The 19,932-nt window shown below is 43.7% G+C and overlaps 1 protein-coding gene across 1 annotated transcript in view; it reads right to left on the minus strand.

Moving 5' to 3' along the window:
- The window catches only part of ALK (ALK receptor tyrosine kinase), a 516,691-nt gene that overhangs the window by 103,961 nt on the left and 392,798 nt on the right, over positions 1-19,932 (minus strand). Inside the window, exons 7-8 of the mRNA XM_067565381.1 lie at positions 11,389-11,520; positions 9,433-9,533 (exon numbers count right to left, since the gene is read on the minus strand). Coding sequence (XP_067421482.1) covers positions 9,433-9,533; positions 11,389-11,520 — 233 coding nt within the window. The remainder of the gene's footprint in view (positions 1-9,432; positions 9,534-11,388; positions 11,521-19,932) is intronic.

Genomic DNA, 19,932 nt, shown 5'->3' on the forward strand with positions numbered 1-19,932 from the left:
AGTTCAGTGCTCATATCCTTTATTATAAAAGGACGACTTTAATACCTGTATGATCCATAACTCCAAGAATGACTCTCCCTTTAGACATGGCCTAATAGACACAAGTTAAAACTGACAGCTTTTTTCAGTGATGAACTCTCTTATATCCAGGCAGCAGCAGAAAGAAGTAGAGAATGACTGCAGTAAGAGGTTGTCGCTAGCAATAATATGCTCATCCCCTAGGTATTCCTTTCAAAAATTAGTTTTTCCCTCCCTCTCTTCAGGTTTTTATAGACTTTCCAATTACGATCCAGTGATATTTGGCTTTTTATTAATTAAAGTACAGCATGGAGCACAGTCCCAAGCATTTTGGTTAGATCTAACATAACCAAGTCCCTTAGTGGCTCTTTATCTCTGTATATAAAATTGCTTCCTGGCGTTTTCTCATTTTAGAGCTCATTCTCTCTCATTGTCAGGAATGAAATATAAACCTTTGCAATTTGGTCTGGTCTCAAAATCTCTAACATGAAAACCGCTGTCTAATTTTCTTTGAAATAAAAACCCTGAACTCTCTGCTTATAAAGAGCATAATAAGAAAAAAATACTTACATGCAGGGGCTGGATTTATGCAGCCATCACAATAATTGGCAAATGTGAGGGTGCCGAAGAAATGAGTTTATTGAGGCTATGTTAATGATGGATTTCTGGACACAAGGGTGTTCACAGCTCTGGATCCTGAGTCAACTCACATTAAAAAAAAACCCTCCTTAAATTTTTAATGCTTCAAATCCAGCCCATAACCTAACTAGGGAGGTTAGGTAACTGCACTGATATTTTATATGGTAATATTTTTGCTGTGTCTTGATAATATACAATTTTTCCATTATATATTTAGCTAGGTTACAGAATTAGAATGACAAGCAGTTATCATGCTTCAAGGCAAAAGATGGTCAGTAGTTTGTTTTCCCCTCCCCATGACATAACACTGTACAATTAGCTAAGGTGGTGTGTGAGTGTGTGTGTGCATGCATGCCTAGCAGCATCTTTGCCTGAAGCATTATGTTTAGGCAGAGGTCAGATCTGGGGGTGGAGAGGATGGAAGTGGTGATGCTGAACTGAGCCTCTGGCCACAGTTTCAGAGCATCAGGTATTCACTGCTGATCATCCACAAGGGACCATGAGATCATCTAGTCTGACTTCCTGCAGATCCTTGATCCTTAAATTTCACCCAGTTACCCCTACTACTTTGTGTTTAGCTTCAAAGTTAACACCTCATTTAGATAAATGGGGGCAGCTGATTTCTTTTACAGCTACTGTTTCAAGCTGCTTGTCTCCACAGTTAGGAAGATGGCAGTGCGCTGGACCACAGTGAGAAGACTTTTATTTGCAACCATAAAGACCAAAAACCTAGGGCTCTGTTCCTCTCTCATATCAATTTTATACCAGTGTCAAGCCATGGACATCACTAGAGATGCTCCTGATTTACACTAGTGTAAGTAAAAGGAGAATCTGGCCCTTTTATTTTATTTTATTTTATTTTATTATTAAAATGTGTCTTGTGCCCAAACATAGCCAAAAGAAGTACTGGCATGGCATTCCATAGAGTGCTGACTCAGTCTGACCCTGGGTACAAGAAAGGCCCTGTAGAATTCTGGGGCCATTTCTGCACTCAGTTCAATCAAATCCATGACATAAAATTATGGATCCTGCAGCAATAGGAGGAGCAAGCTACCAACGGTCTCATAGCTCCCAGTCTGCTGCTGCTATCACTGAAGGGAAGGAATGGGGTGGAAGATCACATAATCGGTTTCCCCTTTGATTCGGAGTTCAAGACCAGAACAGATCACCAGGTCATTCAGTTTGACCTCCCGCATATCACAGGCCATTAACATCCAGCATCCGCACACTAAACCAACAATCAAAATTAGACCAAAGTATTACAGCCCAAAGGAGGCTAGACTGGTATGTGCAACAGGCAGATGATAGGAGGGACCGAGGGGCACCGGTGCTCAAGGACTCCATAATGGCAGGGAAATGATTCAGTGAAATATACCCAGATAATCCTGACACTCACTGTCTGTAGTCACTGCCAATTTGACCTGGTAGAAAATTCTATCCTGATCCCACATACAGTGATCAGTTAGACCCTGTGCATCTGTCTTGGAGAGATATTGTGGCTAGCTCCTATTTTGTGATGACTCCCATGGAATGGAGTCAGAAAATGATCTGAGCCATGGGTATAGGCCACTGACAATGGCAGCACACGCTACTGGACTAGATACCATTATTAATTATTATTATTCATAGTTTGTATTATAGTAATGCCCAGGGGTCCAGTCAAGGATCAGGTACTTGTTGCACAGTGCATAGCACAAAGTAGCAAGAACAGAGTCCTTGTCCCCAGAGAGTGCACAACTTAGATTTACGACAAGAAGTGATAAGTGGATTAAACTAGAGCTGGGTGAAATGTTTTGGATGAATAGTTTATTCACCCAAAAATGCAGTTTCGGGTTGGCCAAAAGTATTCATGAATTTGTATGGAGTGCCAATTAGTTTTGACTAAACAGAAAATGTCAAAGTGTTTCAATAATATTGAAAATATTTTTTTCTGAGTAAAACTAATTTTTTGACATACCAAAATGTTTCAACTCAGATTTGATTTTTTTTTTACTTTTCTGAATTTTTTGCTGAAATTTTGAAAAATGTCATTTTCATTCAACCCAAAACAATTTTTAATTTTGTTTTTGAAAATGCCAGCGCCTAAGGGTCCAGTCATAGACGTAGTATTGTTGTAGTCATGTTGGCCCCAGGATATTAAAGACATAAGGTGGGTGAGTTAAAATCTTTTATTGGACCAGCTTCTGTTGGTAATAAAGACAGGCTTTTGAGCTTACACAGAGCTCTTCTTCAAGTCTGGGGAACCAGTGAACCAACATATCCGTTATTTGACCAGCTCTAGATGAAACAGACAAGTGGGGATGAGGAGGGGAGTATGAGGATGAGGTAGCAGTAAATTAAACATTTTTTTACAAAGGATGCAATGATTTCCAGCTTGCCACCTGCTCAGCCAGCTGTAGCTCTTTAGAGCAAGGCAGGATGTAGCACTTCCTGGTGTGGTGGGCGTTTTGTTGCTGGAGGTCTAATGCCTGTTGTTTCAGGGATGTTGCAGGCTGTGGGAGAGAGGCTTTAGGTTGGTGTGTTGTTGTAGGAGCACCTGCCATTCCAATGAAATACAATTATCTCTCTTCTGCTGCATCATAGTGTCAGGTAAAATGATCCTGCTGCTGTGAAGTACTTAACACTCCTCATGTGATTGTAAACATCAGATTATTGTACTACCCAATTGTAATGAGAGTTTTCTCTTGCAGCCCATTGAATTGGAGTTCAGCAGTGATGTAATCACAGTAAGTAATCTGTGTTGACAGTTTTGTGCATTAAATGAAAGAGGTGAATTTGAAACGGAATTGACCAACTTTTCCTGCAAACCAATGGCTTTAATCTATAAGGGGGAAACCAGTGTTCTTTGTGATGCAAAGACCAGTTCCTCTGCAAAATACCTTGTAAGACTTCAAATATGGACTAGTGAAGCCACTTCATTGTGCCATTCTTAATACAACAATTCGAGACTGATATGCAAGGTCTTGAGTGGCTCAACATACTACCAAAGGAGCCTTCTGGCCTCTGCATTTTCTGGAGACCGGCCAGGCAACAAGAATCTGAAGTGATGAAAGAGAAAGCCTTTGGCTATAGAAAAGCTGAAAGCTGAAGAAGTCAGTGAATTGAAATGGATGCCTTTCACACGTCAGCTGTTTGAAGGAAAGGAGTAGTTGGCATCAGATGTGAGAGAGAAACTGACTGGTGAAATGCATCATGCAGACTGTAATGCACTGGCTCTGAATGAATTGACTGGCATGGTGCCCAAATGGGAAACTTTGGCTGTGATTTTTGTGATTTCTAAGCTTCACAGCAGGACATTCCAGGTACTGTCACTCCTGCTGAAGTGAAACCGAGCAAACGATGAGCTGGATGCTCCAGTAAAGACTTCTGTATGAGTCTGACAATCATCTAATGGATGGCAAGGACGACAGATGGTACTCCATGTGCAACGAGCCCTGACAGTAGAGTGGTGGCACATTTTGAAAGATCTGAATCTGTGCTTTTGGTGGCATATCTCTGCATTATCCATCACATGGCCCCCTGTGTCCTGGACGGGCAGAAAGACATTCTGAAGCCAGGAACATCATTAAGAAACTAATTAACCATCTCCAGTCAATGTTGGCTCATCAGTGTCTTGTATTTTGGGTTTTGGAACCCTGCTGTAGATGCAGATTAGCTGCTCATATGCAACCTCACTGACTCAGTAAATGGAAAGCCCTGAAATGATTAGGGAAAATTAAAAGAACACGTCGATAGTTAAAATTTAGTATATTGAGGCAAAACTTGGGTGACATCAATGACTGACTGTGTTGCACTGCAGACAACAGGTCACTAGGCAAAAGGATTCCATCATATATTCCACTAGCTTCAGTAGAGACAAGGAGGACCTTCAAAATGGGCAAGGTAGACACTCATTTCACGTGAGCAATTGCACAAGACATACTGATACTGATACTAACAGGTCCTTGGCAATTATGTAGGGAGATGAAAAGAAACATTGAAGGTAGGTTATGTAAATCCAGACAGTTAATCTCTAGGCTAACCAGGAATTACTGGTCCTGAGACACGTGCAATGTATTAGCCTCTTAAATGCAGAAGAAACAAACATAAAGAGGGTCACTTGACTCCTCACTAAGTTTGGGTCTGCTTAAATCCATAAGACTCTAGTCTGAACTTCTTCCCAAACAAACCTCTGGAAGATCATGGGACACGATGCCACGTGCTCACAGCTCCAGGCTTGTAAAGGAAAGATCACTCAGTGGCAGTCTGAAATGTTGCAGTCGCTTTTTCCATTCAAACCTGCAATGGCCTTCACTGTGAGCATTATGGCTCCACCAGACAGGGAGGCCAGGCCTGGCAGCAACACAGACAATTGAAGAATTGGAGAAAGAGGGATATACAAAGATAGCTAGCAGCAAAAGTAGTTCAAAGACAGACACAAAGGAATCCACCTATGCCTCCTGCCTCCCCTTGGAACTGCAGGAGGTTAATCCAATTGGATGCCACCCCCTCTAATTCCAGCATGCCAGCGGTTGACATATTGTGAAAAAGCAGCATGACTTTGAGAGTTGCTGGCAGGGTTTTTCACCTGTCTGTGATGTTTAGTGCAGGTATCCTTGAATGTTAGCTCTCCTGCCCAAATCAATTGCTGATTCTTGCATTTCATGGACTTAGTTTTGGATTGATATGATAACTCTGAGTTGCCATGGCTCTTATTTTGTGGGCAGGGAACAATGAAAGTTGCCTTCAGATGTGATTGCATTAGCTCACTAACTGGAAGCTACATGCTAAGGAAATTCAGAAGAAATTTTATCATGCTGAGGGTGGAGTGGACTCATTAACGATGCAGGCAGAACACATTTAACACAGCAATAGATGGGTATCATCCCACGTAGCAGATACAACTCTACAAAATCTGAGCAATTTTTGTGAATGGATGGGAACCATTTTAGAAGTATAACGTTACTAGCATTGGCAATGGCAACACTTTTTTGCCTACTAGACCTGAAACCTATAGAAAGAAGCACATTTCAAGCTATGAGCTTTAGAAAGCTAAACATTTGGACCTCTGCAAAAATTGTGCTGGGCCTCCTGTGAGTATCATGCAAGTATCATGAGATTACTGGAATATCTTGTTCTGGTCAGGCCAGTATGAGAATAGTTTCTCCTGCAATATGTTGGCACTTCTGTTTTGAGTCACAGGTTGGATGTGCAAGCAAAGAGGGTCATGGAAATGACAAAATGATAATTCATCTACTTTGATTGTTCAGTTCTAGTGGAGTGGGGTAGGTTCTCCCTCCTCTCATTTTATCTGGATTATCATAAAATTATTTAAAATCCACCTCAACTTCCATAATTTCATCTCCATGCTCTGGTTTCATAACAGCAAAAATGAAAACCCAAGCTGCATTCGTCCTTGGGAGTGCGAAAGTGACCTCATTTCACTGGAGACCAAAAACAACGGAGAAAAAATTCCTCTATCAGATCACAAGGCACCCATCTTGCCCTTCAGAAATCCCACAGATACTGGAGATCACCTGAGTGAAATATGGAACCAGGCAGAGATGGAAGCAACAAAAGAAGGAAAATGAAGAGCGTATTCACCACTTCCAGGAATTTAAAAATAACATCTCAAAATCAGAAAGGACTTGGGCAATGATCTGCAAAATTAAACACATGAAAGGAAAGCCAGTAATGCTGGAGGTATCACCACATAGCATTTTTCACACTCAAATGTTCAGAGTCAATGTTATTACCATGTGTCCTAGCTCTCCAGGAGCAAGGGAGAAAAAGAGAAATGCACTACTGGTGCTTCCAATACAGCTGCTCTGTCAAATTCAATAGTATCTCCCATTATTTATTTACATATCAAAGAAACTGGTTGAAAATGAATTTAGTGCTGGTGAAAGGAGCTGGATTGATGGCCATGGAGAATAGCACTTTCTTTGTATCCATGGAGCAGAAAGAAAAGTAGCACAAACTTCTTTTGCACTGCCCTTTGACAATGTGCCACAGTTCATTGAAAATTGGTCCATCAATGGCTATTAGCCAGGATGGGCAGGGATGCAAAACCATGCTCTGAAGTGTCCCTAACTGCTGTTTGCCAGAAGCTGGGAATGGGTGACAGGGGTTGGATCACTTGATGATTACGTGTTCTGTTCGTTCTTTCTGAAACACCTAGCATTGGCCACTATTGGAAGACAGGATACTGGTCTAGATGGACCATTGGTCTGACCCAGTATGGCCATTCTCATGTTCTTCTCTGTAAAGACCATCTTTGGGTGTAAGAGGGAAGTTCAGACTTTCTAAAACAAAATTTGGTTAACCTAAACTCACCCAATCTTGGCTTCCAGCCAATAGTGGAGGTGCCAAAAGAGCCTCAGAAAAGGGTTCTTTCTACATCACAAACATGACCAAAAGCATGAAGCATATTGTGGGAGTCAGTTCTCACTGTCCTCCAGCACAATTTTGCTACTTCAAAAGGTTTGGCTCAGCAATGAATGAGCAATTGAACTAGTGGCTGTGTCTGAAGAGAATGGCCCCACTTACTCAGCCTTAGCTTCCTGTGTGAGAAAGGCAGGTCTCTTTTTATAGGACTGGAACAAGTTTCTCATACTGTACAGTACTACAGAGTCAGCACAGCAGAGGAAGAGCAAGCAGGACTCTGGGAATGTGAGCTGGGAGAGTGAGCAAAGGCGGGAGCTGCACTGCCTATGGGAGTGAGCAGGATTCTATGGAAGTCTGCTGGGATCTATTGTCCCTCATGGCATCATGAATAAATTTGTCAGTGAAATTCTGGTTGCCAAAGAACTCAGCCTGGTTGTGACATGCCAGGTTATGCTGCCAACACTAACAGATAGAACAATCACCTCTAATGCCGGAACTTGAGCTTGCCCCATTGGGAAGTGACTGAGAGGGAATAAACATGAAATGCATTGTGTTATTTTCACAACCACTTTTCTGACTATAGCTTCATTATTTGCACCTATTGGGGGGATAAATATGAGGGAAGGTCTCCTTTCTCTCCTTGTGTTATGCTGAGAAGTGGCATTAAATTATTCTGATAACAGATTGCTTCAGTAAAATAGAATTTGAAGCCCCCAGGGATGTGTTAGTAACAGATACTTTTACACTATATCAAAAGGCAAGAGACAACACCCCTTGCCAAACTCCTTCAGTCTTTATTACCAACAGCTGAAATGCTGTATGTGTCCGGATGCCTTGTAAGTGCCAAAGGGAGTGATGCGGTGGGATGGCACGTGAGCAGATTAAATGGATGGCAGCTTCCCCTTGGTAGCAAGTTTAATTATTTGCATAATCGTAGCGTCAAAAAAAATTATACATATTGGGAAATTATTTGCCCAGCTTCCTGTGGCAGGTAGATTATGAAAAATATTCATTTTCGCTGGCCCATGACAAAATGAGGTCTTTAAATATTCAGATCCTGCACATGCCCTTGGAATAGGGGGAAGAAAAGGCAGAAGGAGTCTCCTACAAAAGGGAGAGTGAGAGAACAAAGTAGCATGCATTTCTCTGCATGAAATAAGATGCCTTCAAGAAGTGAACCAAATCAAACATTAAACCAAAGAAAACTCCTTCCTCTTCAGTACCCCGTCCTCTGAGCATCCCAGAGCCTCCCATCTTCTCCCTTCCTGTATAGGGACTGGAGCAGGAACAGTCTTTGTTTCATGTCTTACACAGTATTCAGTACATTGTTAGTGCTTAACAAATACAGAATGATCTATATTTTCAAACATGGCAAGTGATTTTGGGTGTCACAGATTTTTGGGTGACCAGCCTGAGACACTTCAAAGAAGCTTGATTTTCCAAAAGCAGAGAGTGCCAAATCCTTTGAAAATTAGAATCCTTTGTCCTGTCTTAGTGTGGGTAGCCAAGAAGTGAGGCACCCAAAATCACTAGTTAGTGTTAAAAATTTAGAACAATAAATAAATATTACTACTATTATCATGCACAATACAGGTGCAGACTACTGGGCATGTGATGTCTCCAATCTATACGCACCCCTTGGATGTGTCATTGTCTAAAGAACAATTTGAGGTCACATACCATTCACTCAGCAACGCTGAGTTCACTCATTCACTCCTTGCTCAGGCGAGTCAATGCCTCTTTCGCCCAAATGAGGGCTCAGCTCTGAGGTGCTGAGCAACCTCAACTTCTGTTAACTTCAGCACTTGCAAGAACACGGCCCAAGGAGTGGTGGGATTGGGGTGGGGCATGATAAAGCCCTGGCGGCCTGAATACAGGGGTGATTAGGAATGTACATGCTGCACCTTCAGAACAGATTAGGAGCCAGTCCTAAAGACACTCTAATGCATATGGATCACTGCAGTAGCCTCTGATCTCTGCAGGCAGAATGTCTTTGGGTAGTGCTACTGATGTAGTGCACCTGTCTCTCCCCCTTCTTTTTGTTCCTTTGGCTGCTAATGCCATAGTATAGCCCTTTGTCTCTGTATTTACAAAGCTCTGGCTGATCATTGCATTAGTGCAAATACACCACACTAGGTTACATTCACAATGTGAACCAGACAAACTTCATTTTTCATAGAGAGGCCATTTTGCGGGTGCATTAGGAGAGTGTCCAGATCTCAGACCTAGGCACTCAACGCTGCACATAAATGCACAAAATGGTCATTTGCAATGTCTGTGTGCAAATCTGAGTCTCCAAATGTGAGATTTGGATGACTTGCCAGTATTTAGGTGCCTGTGTTTGAAAACCAGGTTTGGACACTTGCGAGTTTGGAACACATGGGAGAAAGAGGAGACTTTAGGACTTGCCTCACAGGGAGAATTCCTAATTGGAGCTGGAAACACAGCACTGGTCACGATGGTTGTTTCTGCCACTGGGACCTCACTGGTGTTCAGCAAGAGTGCACAGCCTAGATAAAAAACAAAAGAGAAGAGCAGACATGTGGTCACCACAAACCTCTGGATGCAGGGTTTGTAAAATAACTTTCCTCTAAGAACCTTACGTAGTCTGGTTCTGACTGTGTTAATTGGTCCTTGTTACAGGGGGATAACACATGACAAAAGGCATTTTTCAATTTAGTTTGGATGCTGTCAATACAACTTCATGTGCTCTAGGGTTCTGTCTGGGAAACATATTTAAGTGATCTGGCTACCTTCTTCACACACGGTATTTTTCTGTTTATGCATAATTTGGGACTCATTTTCTTTGCAGGATCCACACAAAATGCATTTGTTAAAACAATTAATTTTAAGTGAATCGTGCTGGTGAAAATAAAACAGATTAATATCAATGCAGTTGCAGCTCTGTCCCTTTAGGCCAGTATTTTTCAACCTTTTTTCATATGTGGATCCCTAAACATTTTCAAATGGAGGTGCAGACCCCCAGATGTCCATGGACCACAGGTTGAAAACTACTACTTTAGGCTAAAGGTAATTCATCCGAATGAGAACTGCAGGAAGAATTGGAAACACTGATATTTTCTTGAAGAGGGCATAGGGAGTGGAGGAAAATATAAAAAGAAATGTTTTGCTGTCTCTGCACAGAGCCAGAAAGGGCTGGGGCTGTGGGACTGATCAGTGGGCCCAAAATGCTGACGATACAGTGGGTGCAAACTTCCACATAGCTTTGCTCCCCCTGCCTTGGGGCTGGAGTTCCTGTGAAAGAGGGACGCAGAGGTTGCATCGAACCCTGCCTGCATAGTGTGGAGTGGATTCCATTTCTGTCCTCACCCTCCCAACTCCTGTACACATCCCCTACAAAGAAGCCTGGTTATTTGGCTTGAGTTGAATTCACCATTACAGAATAGATAAATCATGAAGCAGCAATCATGAAGCATTAGCTTCCCATAGTGCCCTCTCTAGCTCTCAACCACCTTACTTACCAATGCCTCTTAATTTCTTTGTTCCCTGCAATATTGTGGGCCAGATAATCCACTGGTGTAAAGTGGCATAGTTCCACTGCAGTCAATGACTTTACACCAGCTACACCAGTGGAAGATTTGGCCCTTAATCGTTTACTCTGTAGGTGTAATATTTAACTCTGTACAGCATGTTGGGGATAGTGTGTATGGCAGATGCTATATTATATTATTACTGTTTTCCTTTAGTTGCTCTGCACCTAAGCAATAAATGTCTCCTCTGATTTATATTATTGTATTAGGGAAAATGTTCATGGAGGCAGGTAGTTTGTATGCCATGTTTCAACCTACTGATAGTTCAGTGCCCAAGATATAAACCACTGAATACTGTGGGTTTATATGAGCAAAGTTGGAACTGGGAGGAAGGTAGAGTGTGAGTGGGTGGGGAGTGAGAGATGATGGGGCAACGAGGGCAGTAAGGGATGAAAAGGAAATCAAGGGATGAGGGAAAAGGAAGCAGAGACAGGATCAGGAGAAAATAAATATGGGATTCTGGAAGGATGAAGGATTTGGTTGGATTGGCAGGGTGGAGGCAGGAGAATGAGAAGAGGATAAAACATAGTGAGGACTTATCTGAAGTAAACCACAGAAGTTTGGGACACCAATCTCTAGTGACAAGACAGACAGGACAGTGACAGCACCAACAGTTTCATGCTCAGAGTGTTTAAGGTGGGAAGATGGGTTTTGTTTCACTGAAAGCTGAATATAAAGGATCTATGAAAACAAGGTAAGTGCAAGTCCTCTGTTCTGCAGTGAAAGAGCCTCCACTTCTGCCTTTAACATACCCCCCTTTGTTACCTGCCATTCATCCCCTGCATCTAGTGATATCAGTGGTACTCCCTCCTACCTTCTACTGAAGGGAAGTGGCTGTACTCCGGGTTTCCGATCTGCCATGGAGGAGTGAGAGAGGCCGGGGAGCCCTGTGTCCAGCCGCAATCTCCTTCTTCAAACGAACAGTAAAAGCCAGGGGGGAGCTTTTCTGCAGGAGGGAAGTCCAAAAAACACAGAAGAGCTGATGGGTGGATTCCTGGGCACAGGAAGAAGGAAAGCAGTGAATGTTCTCCCAGGGTTATTTTGAAGCAGGTCCTCTTCCCATCTTCAAGTGACTATTTGGTGTTGCCCATCATGGCATGGGTGACAAAGTGAGGGGAAAAAAGGTAATAACACTTCAAAGTCTGATTGTAGGCTGAGAAAGAGGGGCAAATCCCTGCTTATGTTCCTATTTACTCAGTCTCTGCAGCTGCTAAGATGTAATTTACTTAAGGTTCCAAATCAAGAGATGATTTTCCTAACTTCTGGCCCCACAGATCCACCTGCGCAGGGAAAATCATCATCAGTAAAACAATCTTACCCTGCCCACTTTTACTGAAGTCAGGGCAGTCCAGTGGCTCAGGCACAACCCTGTGAGTCTGGAGGCCCGGCTTCTAGTCTCAGCTCTGCCCCTTATTCTGCTCTGACCTCAAGCAAGTCATTTCACTTCTTTGTGCCTCGGTTTCTGCATCTGTGAAAGTAATACCTCCCTGTCTTTGGAATGCACTTTTGGATATCTATGGAAGAAACACAGACATTTTGTTTGAAACCCTATTTCCAGTTCTGAAGCTCACTCTTTCATTGTGTAACTGGCTTGGGTTTTTTAACAGGGTTCTTCATTGTAAGTACAAATGATTAATTAGCCATTGGCTTCCTGTCTCTACGGTCTCTACAGTACAGAGTGAGGTTGACGCACAGCAGCTTACGTGGAACTGTGGAAGTGCCTACACTTAAATTTCACTCCTGCCAATGTAAGCACCCTGCTACACTGACTTAACTCCACCTCCGGAGTGGTGTAGAATCAAAGTTGATGTAGTTAGGTCAACGCAGTGTCAGTGTAGACGCTGCATTGCTTATGTTGACTGTTACTGGCTTTCAGAAGCTGTCCACAATGCCCCACACTGACAGTACAATTGGTACAAGCGCTCCTGGAGAGAACCCGCACCACCAACACAAGGCGCAAAGTGTAGACATGCATAAGCAATGTAATTACTGTAGCAGCTGTATGCCTATGGAAGTTAGCTCAACTTAATTTTGTAGTAAAGACTGGCCTAAATTAATCAAATTTAAGCTGACTGCCGTCCCATTCCAAATGCCATGTAACTTCATTCCTTCACAGCTGTCATTTCTCCCCTTTTCTTTAGCACCTCTCTTTTTATTGATCCCTTCATCTCCTTTCACTCCTCCTGCCTTGGTACCTGTAGTCACATTGTTCCATGTACCTGGCCCAGTCTCCCTTTTCTTCCTCATCCAAAAAATCTCTTTACTTCAAACCTACTTCTTCCAACAGTCCTTCCTACCATCTTCTCATCCTTAATAATCCACACAGCTTTCTTATTTCAGCTGTTTGCCTGGATCCACCCTTGTGTTCTTCTTATTTAACATTAGGCCAGATTCTGCTCCCACTAACTAACCTCAATGAAAGGAAAACTCTGTAAAATGCTGTGTAAAATTAAAGTTTATATTAAGTGATTTCATTGCAACTACTACTACTAATTAATCATAAATATACATTTCTGCAATTGGAATGTAGCTGGCAATTCTGTTGATTGTGTGCCAGGCAGAATAGAATCCAGCTGGCGCTGCAGTACTAGTGGGAGTGCAGACTTGGCTTGGTCAACTCACAGGTGCACTAGGAGAAGAAGGTGCCCATTTTACATAAGGCTACTTTGTGATTTAGGGTATGTCTACCCTGCAATTAGATGCACATGGATGGCCCGTGCCAGCTGACTCAGGCTCAAGGGGTTTGGACTAAGGGGATGTTTAACTGAGGTGGAGATATTGAGCTAAATTATTCAACGTATAGCCACTACAATAATTAAATCGCTTTTGCATCTCCACATTAGGCTTCTTATGCTGGCAGTGCACGTCCTCACTAGCAGTGCTTGCATCGATGCCGAGCGCAATACACCATGGGTAGCTATTCCACTGTGCAACTTGCCACCATCTGGTGCAGGATATTTTAGGAAGGTTTTGCAAAGCTCATGGGGGCAAATGAGTCATGCAGGGGTGACTGAGAGTTCAACATCCCATGATGTAGTTTTCTTCATCCCGTAATATTACCTGCATCCCATAATGTTTTGCAACACTTTTTAAAAGCCCTGCAAACCCACATGTCCACCCTCTTTGTGAGAAGCATGGATAGTGCACTGGTCTTCAGTATTGTGCTGACTGTTATGAACACAACACATCTGGTCCTTCAGTATTTTCAGAGCTGCTAAAGATGCTGCATGGGATATGATGATACCTTGCAGGCTGCCTTGCTGACAGACAGAAAGAAACAATTCACATTTGTTGTTGGCATTCACGGAGCAGTTGCAGATGGTGGAATACCAGTTCTAGACCCAAGAAACAAGCACTGACTGGTGGGATTGAATCAGTATGCAGGTTTGGTTTGACGAGCAGTGGCTGCAGAACTTTTGGCTGCATAAGGCCACATCCCTGGAACTACGTGTGGAGCTCGCCCCAGCCCTCCAGCGCAGTGACCCCAAAACGAGAGCTGCACTCACAATGGAGAAATGAGTGGGGATCGCTGTGTGGAAGCTGACACTACCAGATTGTTACTGATCAGCTGGGAATCAATTTGGAGTTGGGAAATCCACCATAGGGGTTGCTTGATTCAAATGTGCAGGGCCATTAATCGCATCCTGCTGTGAAGATCTGTGCCTTTTGGCAACGGGCAGGACATTCTGAATGGTTTTGCAGCAATGGGGTTCCTGAACTTCGATGGGGTGATAGATGGCACGCATATTCCTATTTTGGCACCAGATCACCTTGCCAACGAGTGCATCAACAGAAAGGACTACTTTCCTATGGTATTGCAAGTGCTTGTGGATCACTGAGGATGTTTTACTGACATCAACCAGTTAGGGAAGGTACATGATGCATGCATCTTTAAAAACACAGGATGTAAACATGTAAGATGTAAACACTTCTTTCCAGACCGGCGGATTATCATTGGGGCTATAGAAATGCCAATAGTGATCCTTGGAGACCTGGCCTATCCCTTAATCCCATGGCTCGTGAAGCCATACACTGGTCACCTCAACAGCAACAAGAACACTTCAACTACAGGCTCAACGGGTACAGAATCACTGTTGAATGTGCCTTTGGCCGTTTGAAAGGCTGCTGGTGATGTCTACTCATGCAATTAGACTTCATTGAAAAAAGTATCACTGTGCTTATAGCTGCCCGCTGTGCACGTCATAACATCTGTGAAGCAAAGGGGAAAAAATTTCCATCAGGGTGCAACTCAGAAGTGGATCATCTGGGTGCTGATTTTGAGCAGCCAGATACCAGGGCTATAAGGGGAGCTATATGGCTCAGAGAGGCTTTGAAAGACCATTGAGCCACAGCAATGTACGTTGTTGTAGTGTGCTCTGCTTGGCATTATTTTTAGCATCCCAGTGTTACCCTTGTAATGAGTGCTGTGTGTGGTAATATAACACTGCATATGCACCTATTGCTATTATCTGTGAATGATGTCAGCCCTAAGAACCTTATGTTGTGAACTAATAAAGCTGAATTAATTTTTCATAAACAGACTTTTATTCCAAACACATGCAAACAAAAATAATTGAAACTGTATATACATAGAGGGAAAAGAACCTTTGAAGGGGAAAGAACAATCATTCTAATTTCAAACAGACATACACCAATTGTCTGTCTCCCAGGTCAGTGTATGTGTGGCTGTGATTGTCGGTACTCTTCCTTGGGGTGGAGTGCTAGGTTCTGTAGTATCCACAGACCATACATGGAATGTGTGCGGGGGTGTAGGGAGGTCCTGGAATACAGTTATTGATAGCCTGCAGTGGGAGGTAAGCACCGGGGACTTGGACTTGAAGGTATATAAGTCTTCAGCATGTCTGTCTGGCACTTGAAAGGTGCCTCTGTTCTTTTGCTGCACATTTCTCCTCTCCGCATTCTCCCTTTCCATTCTGTCTGGAAGGGTGCTCCTCCAAGCCATCTGCTCAGTATCTGCAATGCCAGAGGCTTGCAAGATATCTTGGAACGTGTCGTCCCGCATCCTTTCTTCTCCTCATCTCTGCCCTTGTGGCTGAAGAGACCCCCAAAGACACATTTCCAGCTGCAAAAGACACAATGCACAGAGGTACTATGGTGAGTGTTTTCACTCCCCTTGCGCCACACAAGTTACAAGCACTACATTCTCTCTCCCCTTGGGATTCATAAAGTCCCAGTCATGGTGAGTACACCACAGGGAGAAGCAGGCCATTTGGGACAATAAGGTAAGAGGAAGTACACAGGCCTCAGTATTTGCAGATAGGCAATTGAACTGACTACTGGCATTGTTTTCCACTGGCGGTGGTAATTTTAGCTGATATCTGATTCTTGAGGGTAACGGAGGTTGAAAGTGAACAGCTCCTGCACGTCTGGCTTCAGACCAGGTCCATATGCTGCTAGCCAATGTGCTGCAATGGGGCCTGCTGAAGTAATTGCTGACTGGCGTGGGAAAGTATCCTGCTGTGGTGGAAGAAATAAGGCAGTCCTGCACAGAAACTTTCAGCAGATGATTGCAGACTATCTCCAGGAAAGTTTCCTTGAGATTGCTCTGGAGGATTTATGGGACATCCTGATTCACATAAACAAACAGTTTTTCAGGGCTTCTCTGCCTAGCTGTACAGGGGAATGAGAAGCAGACAGCAACTCTACCTCTTGATTATTTCACTACCTCTTCTAGCCTGATTAAAAAAGAGTAAATGAACAAACACAATATCCCTGCAATATCAAAGCAAACTGCATACGTACCAGAGATTCCTCCCCCTGCATCAGGCTCTCTGGTGCTGGATGGTAGAGACTTGCTCAAATGCTCCAGCATCAGAATGAGGTCCTGGTTCGTTGCACCACTGGATCCCCCAGTTGTCTGTCCTCCATACTCTTCCTCTTCACTGTGCGGCCTGTGACTCCAGTTCCCACAAAGTATACATTGGCTCTCGGTGGTGGTGGTGGTGGTGGGGTCTCCCCCAAGGATGGCATTCAGCTCCTTGTAGAAGTGGCATGTCTGTGGCTCTGCTCCAGAGCGACTGTTTGCCTCCCTTGCCTTCTGGTATGCCTGCTACAGCTCTTCGATTTCCACACAGTACCTGTATAGTCCTTCTTTTCCATACTCTGAGTGATCTGGCCATAGATGTTGATGTTTCTGGATTGGAGCTGTGCCTGCACAGCCTCTTCTCCCCTCAGATCCAGGAGATCCATCATCCCCTGTGTACTCTAGGCAGGAGCTCATTTGCTGTTGGAGCTGGCATGGTCAGCTGGGCAGTTGCTAGGTGAGCTCTCCATGCCGAGAAAACAGGAAATTGAATTTAAAGTTTGCGGGGCTTAAAAAGGGAAGAGGTGTGTACATGCATACCTGTCTGCCAGGTAGCAGAGTTCAAAACAGTGACCAGAGCAGTCGCAATGGAGCATTGTGGGACACCTTCTGGAGGCCACTAAAGTCGACACAAATGTCTATACCAACACTGCATCAACCTAACTATATTGGCCTAAGCACTACGCCTCTTGTGGAGGCAGAATTATTCAGTCGGCGTAACAGGCGAGTTACATCGGCAGGAGCAACATTTTGGTGTAGACACTTACAGAGTGAGATCAATGTAAGCTGTCTTTCATCCGCCTAACTCTGTAGTGTAGACCAGGCCTGAGTGCCACAAGATTTAACAATAAAATGCTCTCCTCTCCCTCACCCTGCCCTTCTTCATTTGCAGGAATAGTTTAAAAGAGAGTTTCCCCACTTCACCCCTGAAGTTTTCTGTCTATGCAAGAAGTATCATTTTGTCAGCAGCTGTACAATAGGTCTATCATTCAAAATGCTGAGCACTGTCAATGCCCATTGACTCCATAAGGATCACAGGGCACTTAGCGCCTCACAGGATTAGGCCCTAAACTTCTCTGCTCTCCCAAGACGCCTCACCCTGACCTAGATAGTGTCCATGGCCTCTTCAGTTCTTGGTCTCTCTATTGAAAGGAGGCCAGTTAGTGACCGCTGTGATGATTGTGTCTGTGCTGTGAATATCTGATCTTCAGGGAACAGACCCAAGAACCACCAACTCACTCCATGTAGGCCACCAAACAAACACTCAGTCACATGTCCGGGGCTTTCAAGAGGAACTGCTAGGGCTAGCTTTGAACCTGGGATCTACTGTGGAGGAAAAAATCTTCTTATTCCATAGCCATCCAGTCCACCATAAACAAAACCAGTATCGCCTTTAAGTTAAGTTTTTGCCTTTTAGGTCTCTAAATTTGTGCAGCCTTCCCTACACTCTAGACTGTTAAGAAGACAGAAGCTTCACTGTGTTTTACCTCTCTATAGAACTTCATTATTTCATCATCTCAGCTCTAGGCTAGGATCTGAATAAAATGACAGAACCAGGTGTGCCCTAAATTCTTATTGAAACAACTCAGTGTGGTGTCTGATTGAATGCATTTTCCTGTCTGAGATGCTGTAAACAAGCTAAGCAGTGGGGGAGACAACTAAGCCACAAACCCTTCCTGGAGGCCAGGAAAAGCTGCTGCTCAGCTAGTTGTGGAAGTAGAAATAAAGATGTATAAAAAAAACTGTCACTATCACAGTGCATCTTTTCCCTTCTCCTCAAATATGTCTTTATGAATTGTTGGACGTCCTGCACTCTAGATGTGCTGCATTCTCTGCTACTATTGTTTAATGCTTTGCATATGTAGAAAAGCCATTTATTTCCATTCCAGGGAAAGCTTTAAGGGTAGAGCCACTCTATCACAGCACATTGCCCTGATTCTTTGGATTTACATACAGCAGGCTCTCATTAGCATTACACACATTAGTGAAGGCTCTGTGCAATGCACTGAGGGGAAAAAAAGCTTTCTGGATTGAAAAGGCAATATCCACATACACAGGGCATATTTCTGAACTTCTTAGCTAGGCAAAACTCACACTGACTTCAGTGAGAGTTCTGCCTGATTAAGGAAAGCAGGAATTTTATGAGGGTTGGTGAAACCTATTGTGTTTGATATTATTAAAGATAGGCAAACCCCAAAAGTTTCAGACCTCAGTGACTATGTCTACACTACATCATAAACCTGGGCTTAAACTTGGGCTCAAATCTAATCCCCCTTGCTTCTACACTGAAATTGCATTAAGTCAGGGCTTGGAACCAGCATCCCAGGATCCTGAAGGGTCCAAGCCAGAATCAAGCTGGGAACCAGGATTCAAGCCCTATTGTTTTGCAGTGTAGGTGCAACCCAACTTGACTTTTGCTGGGAGTTCACCAGAAGTATCCCACAATTCCATGGGCCAACTTCCTTAATTATTTCTATCCCAACAATCTCCAGTTGACTCAACTGAAAACGGAAGCCACCCCCCTCTTGGCGTACAGCAGCAGCTCAGTGAATCAGTGTTAACCCATTGTCTTGTGTTCACCGAGCTGCAAGTGCACCATTGGAGAGTCTCCTGGGTCTGCAGTGGAGACCAGACCGAACAAGTCTTTTGCAAAGTGTGCTGCTTCCTGGTCTTGGGAGCACAGCCAAATTTTGGTGAATCTCTGGTGCGAGGCCAGTAAAACTGTGGACTTCAGCAAAAGGACCAGGAATGACCATGCATACTAGCAGATAGCTAAAAAACTGGCAGCTTTGTAGGCGACCAGTGCAGGCACTACTAGTTGCCTTCACTACAGGCAACTTGCCAACATCATGCCCATTTTATGATCAGTTTGACCAGGTGCTAGGCATTACATGCAGCATGGAACCCACCATGAATCATGATGACCTGGTCAGCCCAGAGGGTGCCCTGCTGGCCCTTGCATCCAACATGGGGACTGATGGGAGCCAGCAACAAGCTCCGAATGAGGAACAGGAAGTGTCTCTGTTTATGAAACAGCTCCAGAAGAGGCCGTGGATCAGGATCAATAGCAACCTCTAGGTCCCTACTGGGAAGAGCTGTTTGATTTCCACTCCCCACCCCTGCTGATGAAGAACACTCCACTGGTGAGCCAGCAGCAAACCCAGTGGAGGCAGAAGCTGCTCCAGAGCCTAGTAACTTTCTGACTCCAATTTACAGTTTATTATTACACTAATGGGAGGAATTTCTGCTCTAAGAAGCATTTAAAAATTTATGAGAAGCCTCAGCTACCAGCATGTATCTGCTAATGGTGGATTGTATCACACTGCCTTAGCATCCCCCCACCCTACCTCCTTCCCATCATGTGGAGTTCAAAATGGCAACTGGGAATTTCAAACATTAAAAAACAGCTTTAAAGAGTATTTTCACCATAGAGTCACAGACGTTTGCTAGGGTTATTCATGTTTTCCTTTCAGTAGCAAGGGTTTGAAATTTGCAGCTCTGTAATCACTCCATGGTCTATGGAGCTGCCTGGAA

Source organism: Emydura macquarii, unplaced genomic scaffold, assembly GCF_026122565.2.
Source record: "Emydura macquarii macquarii isolate MOO-44397 ecotype Brisbane River unplaced genomic scaffold, CSIRO-AGI_Emac_v2 contig_2676, whole genome shotgun sequence".
Classification (NCBI taxonomy): Eukaryota; Metazoa; Chordata; order Testudines; family Chelidae; genus Emydura; species Emydura macquarii.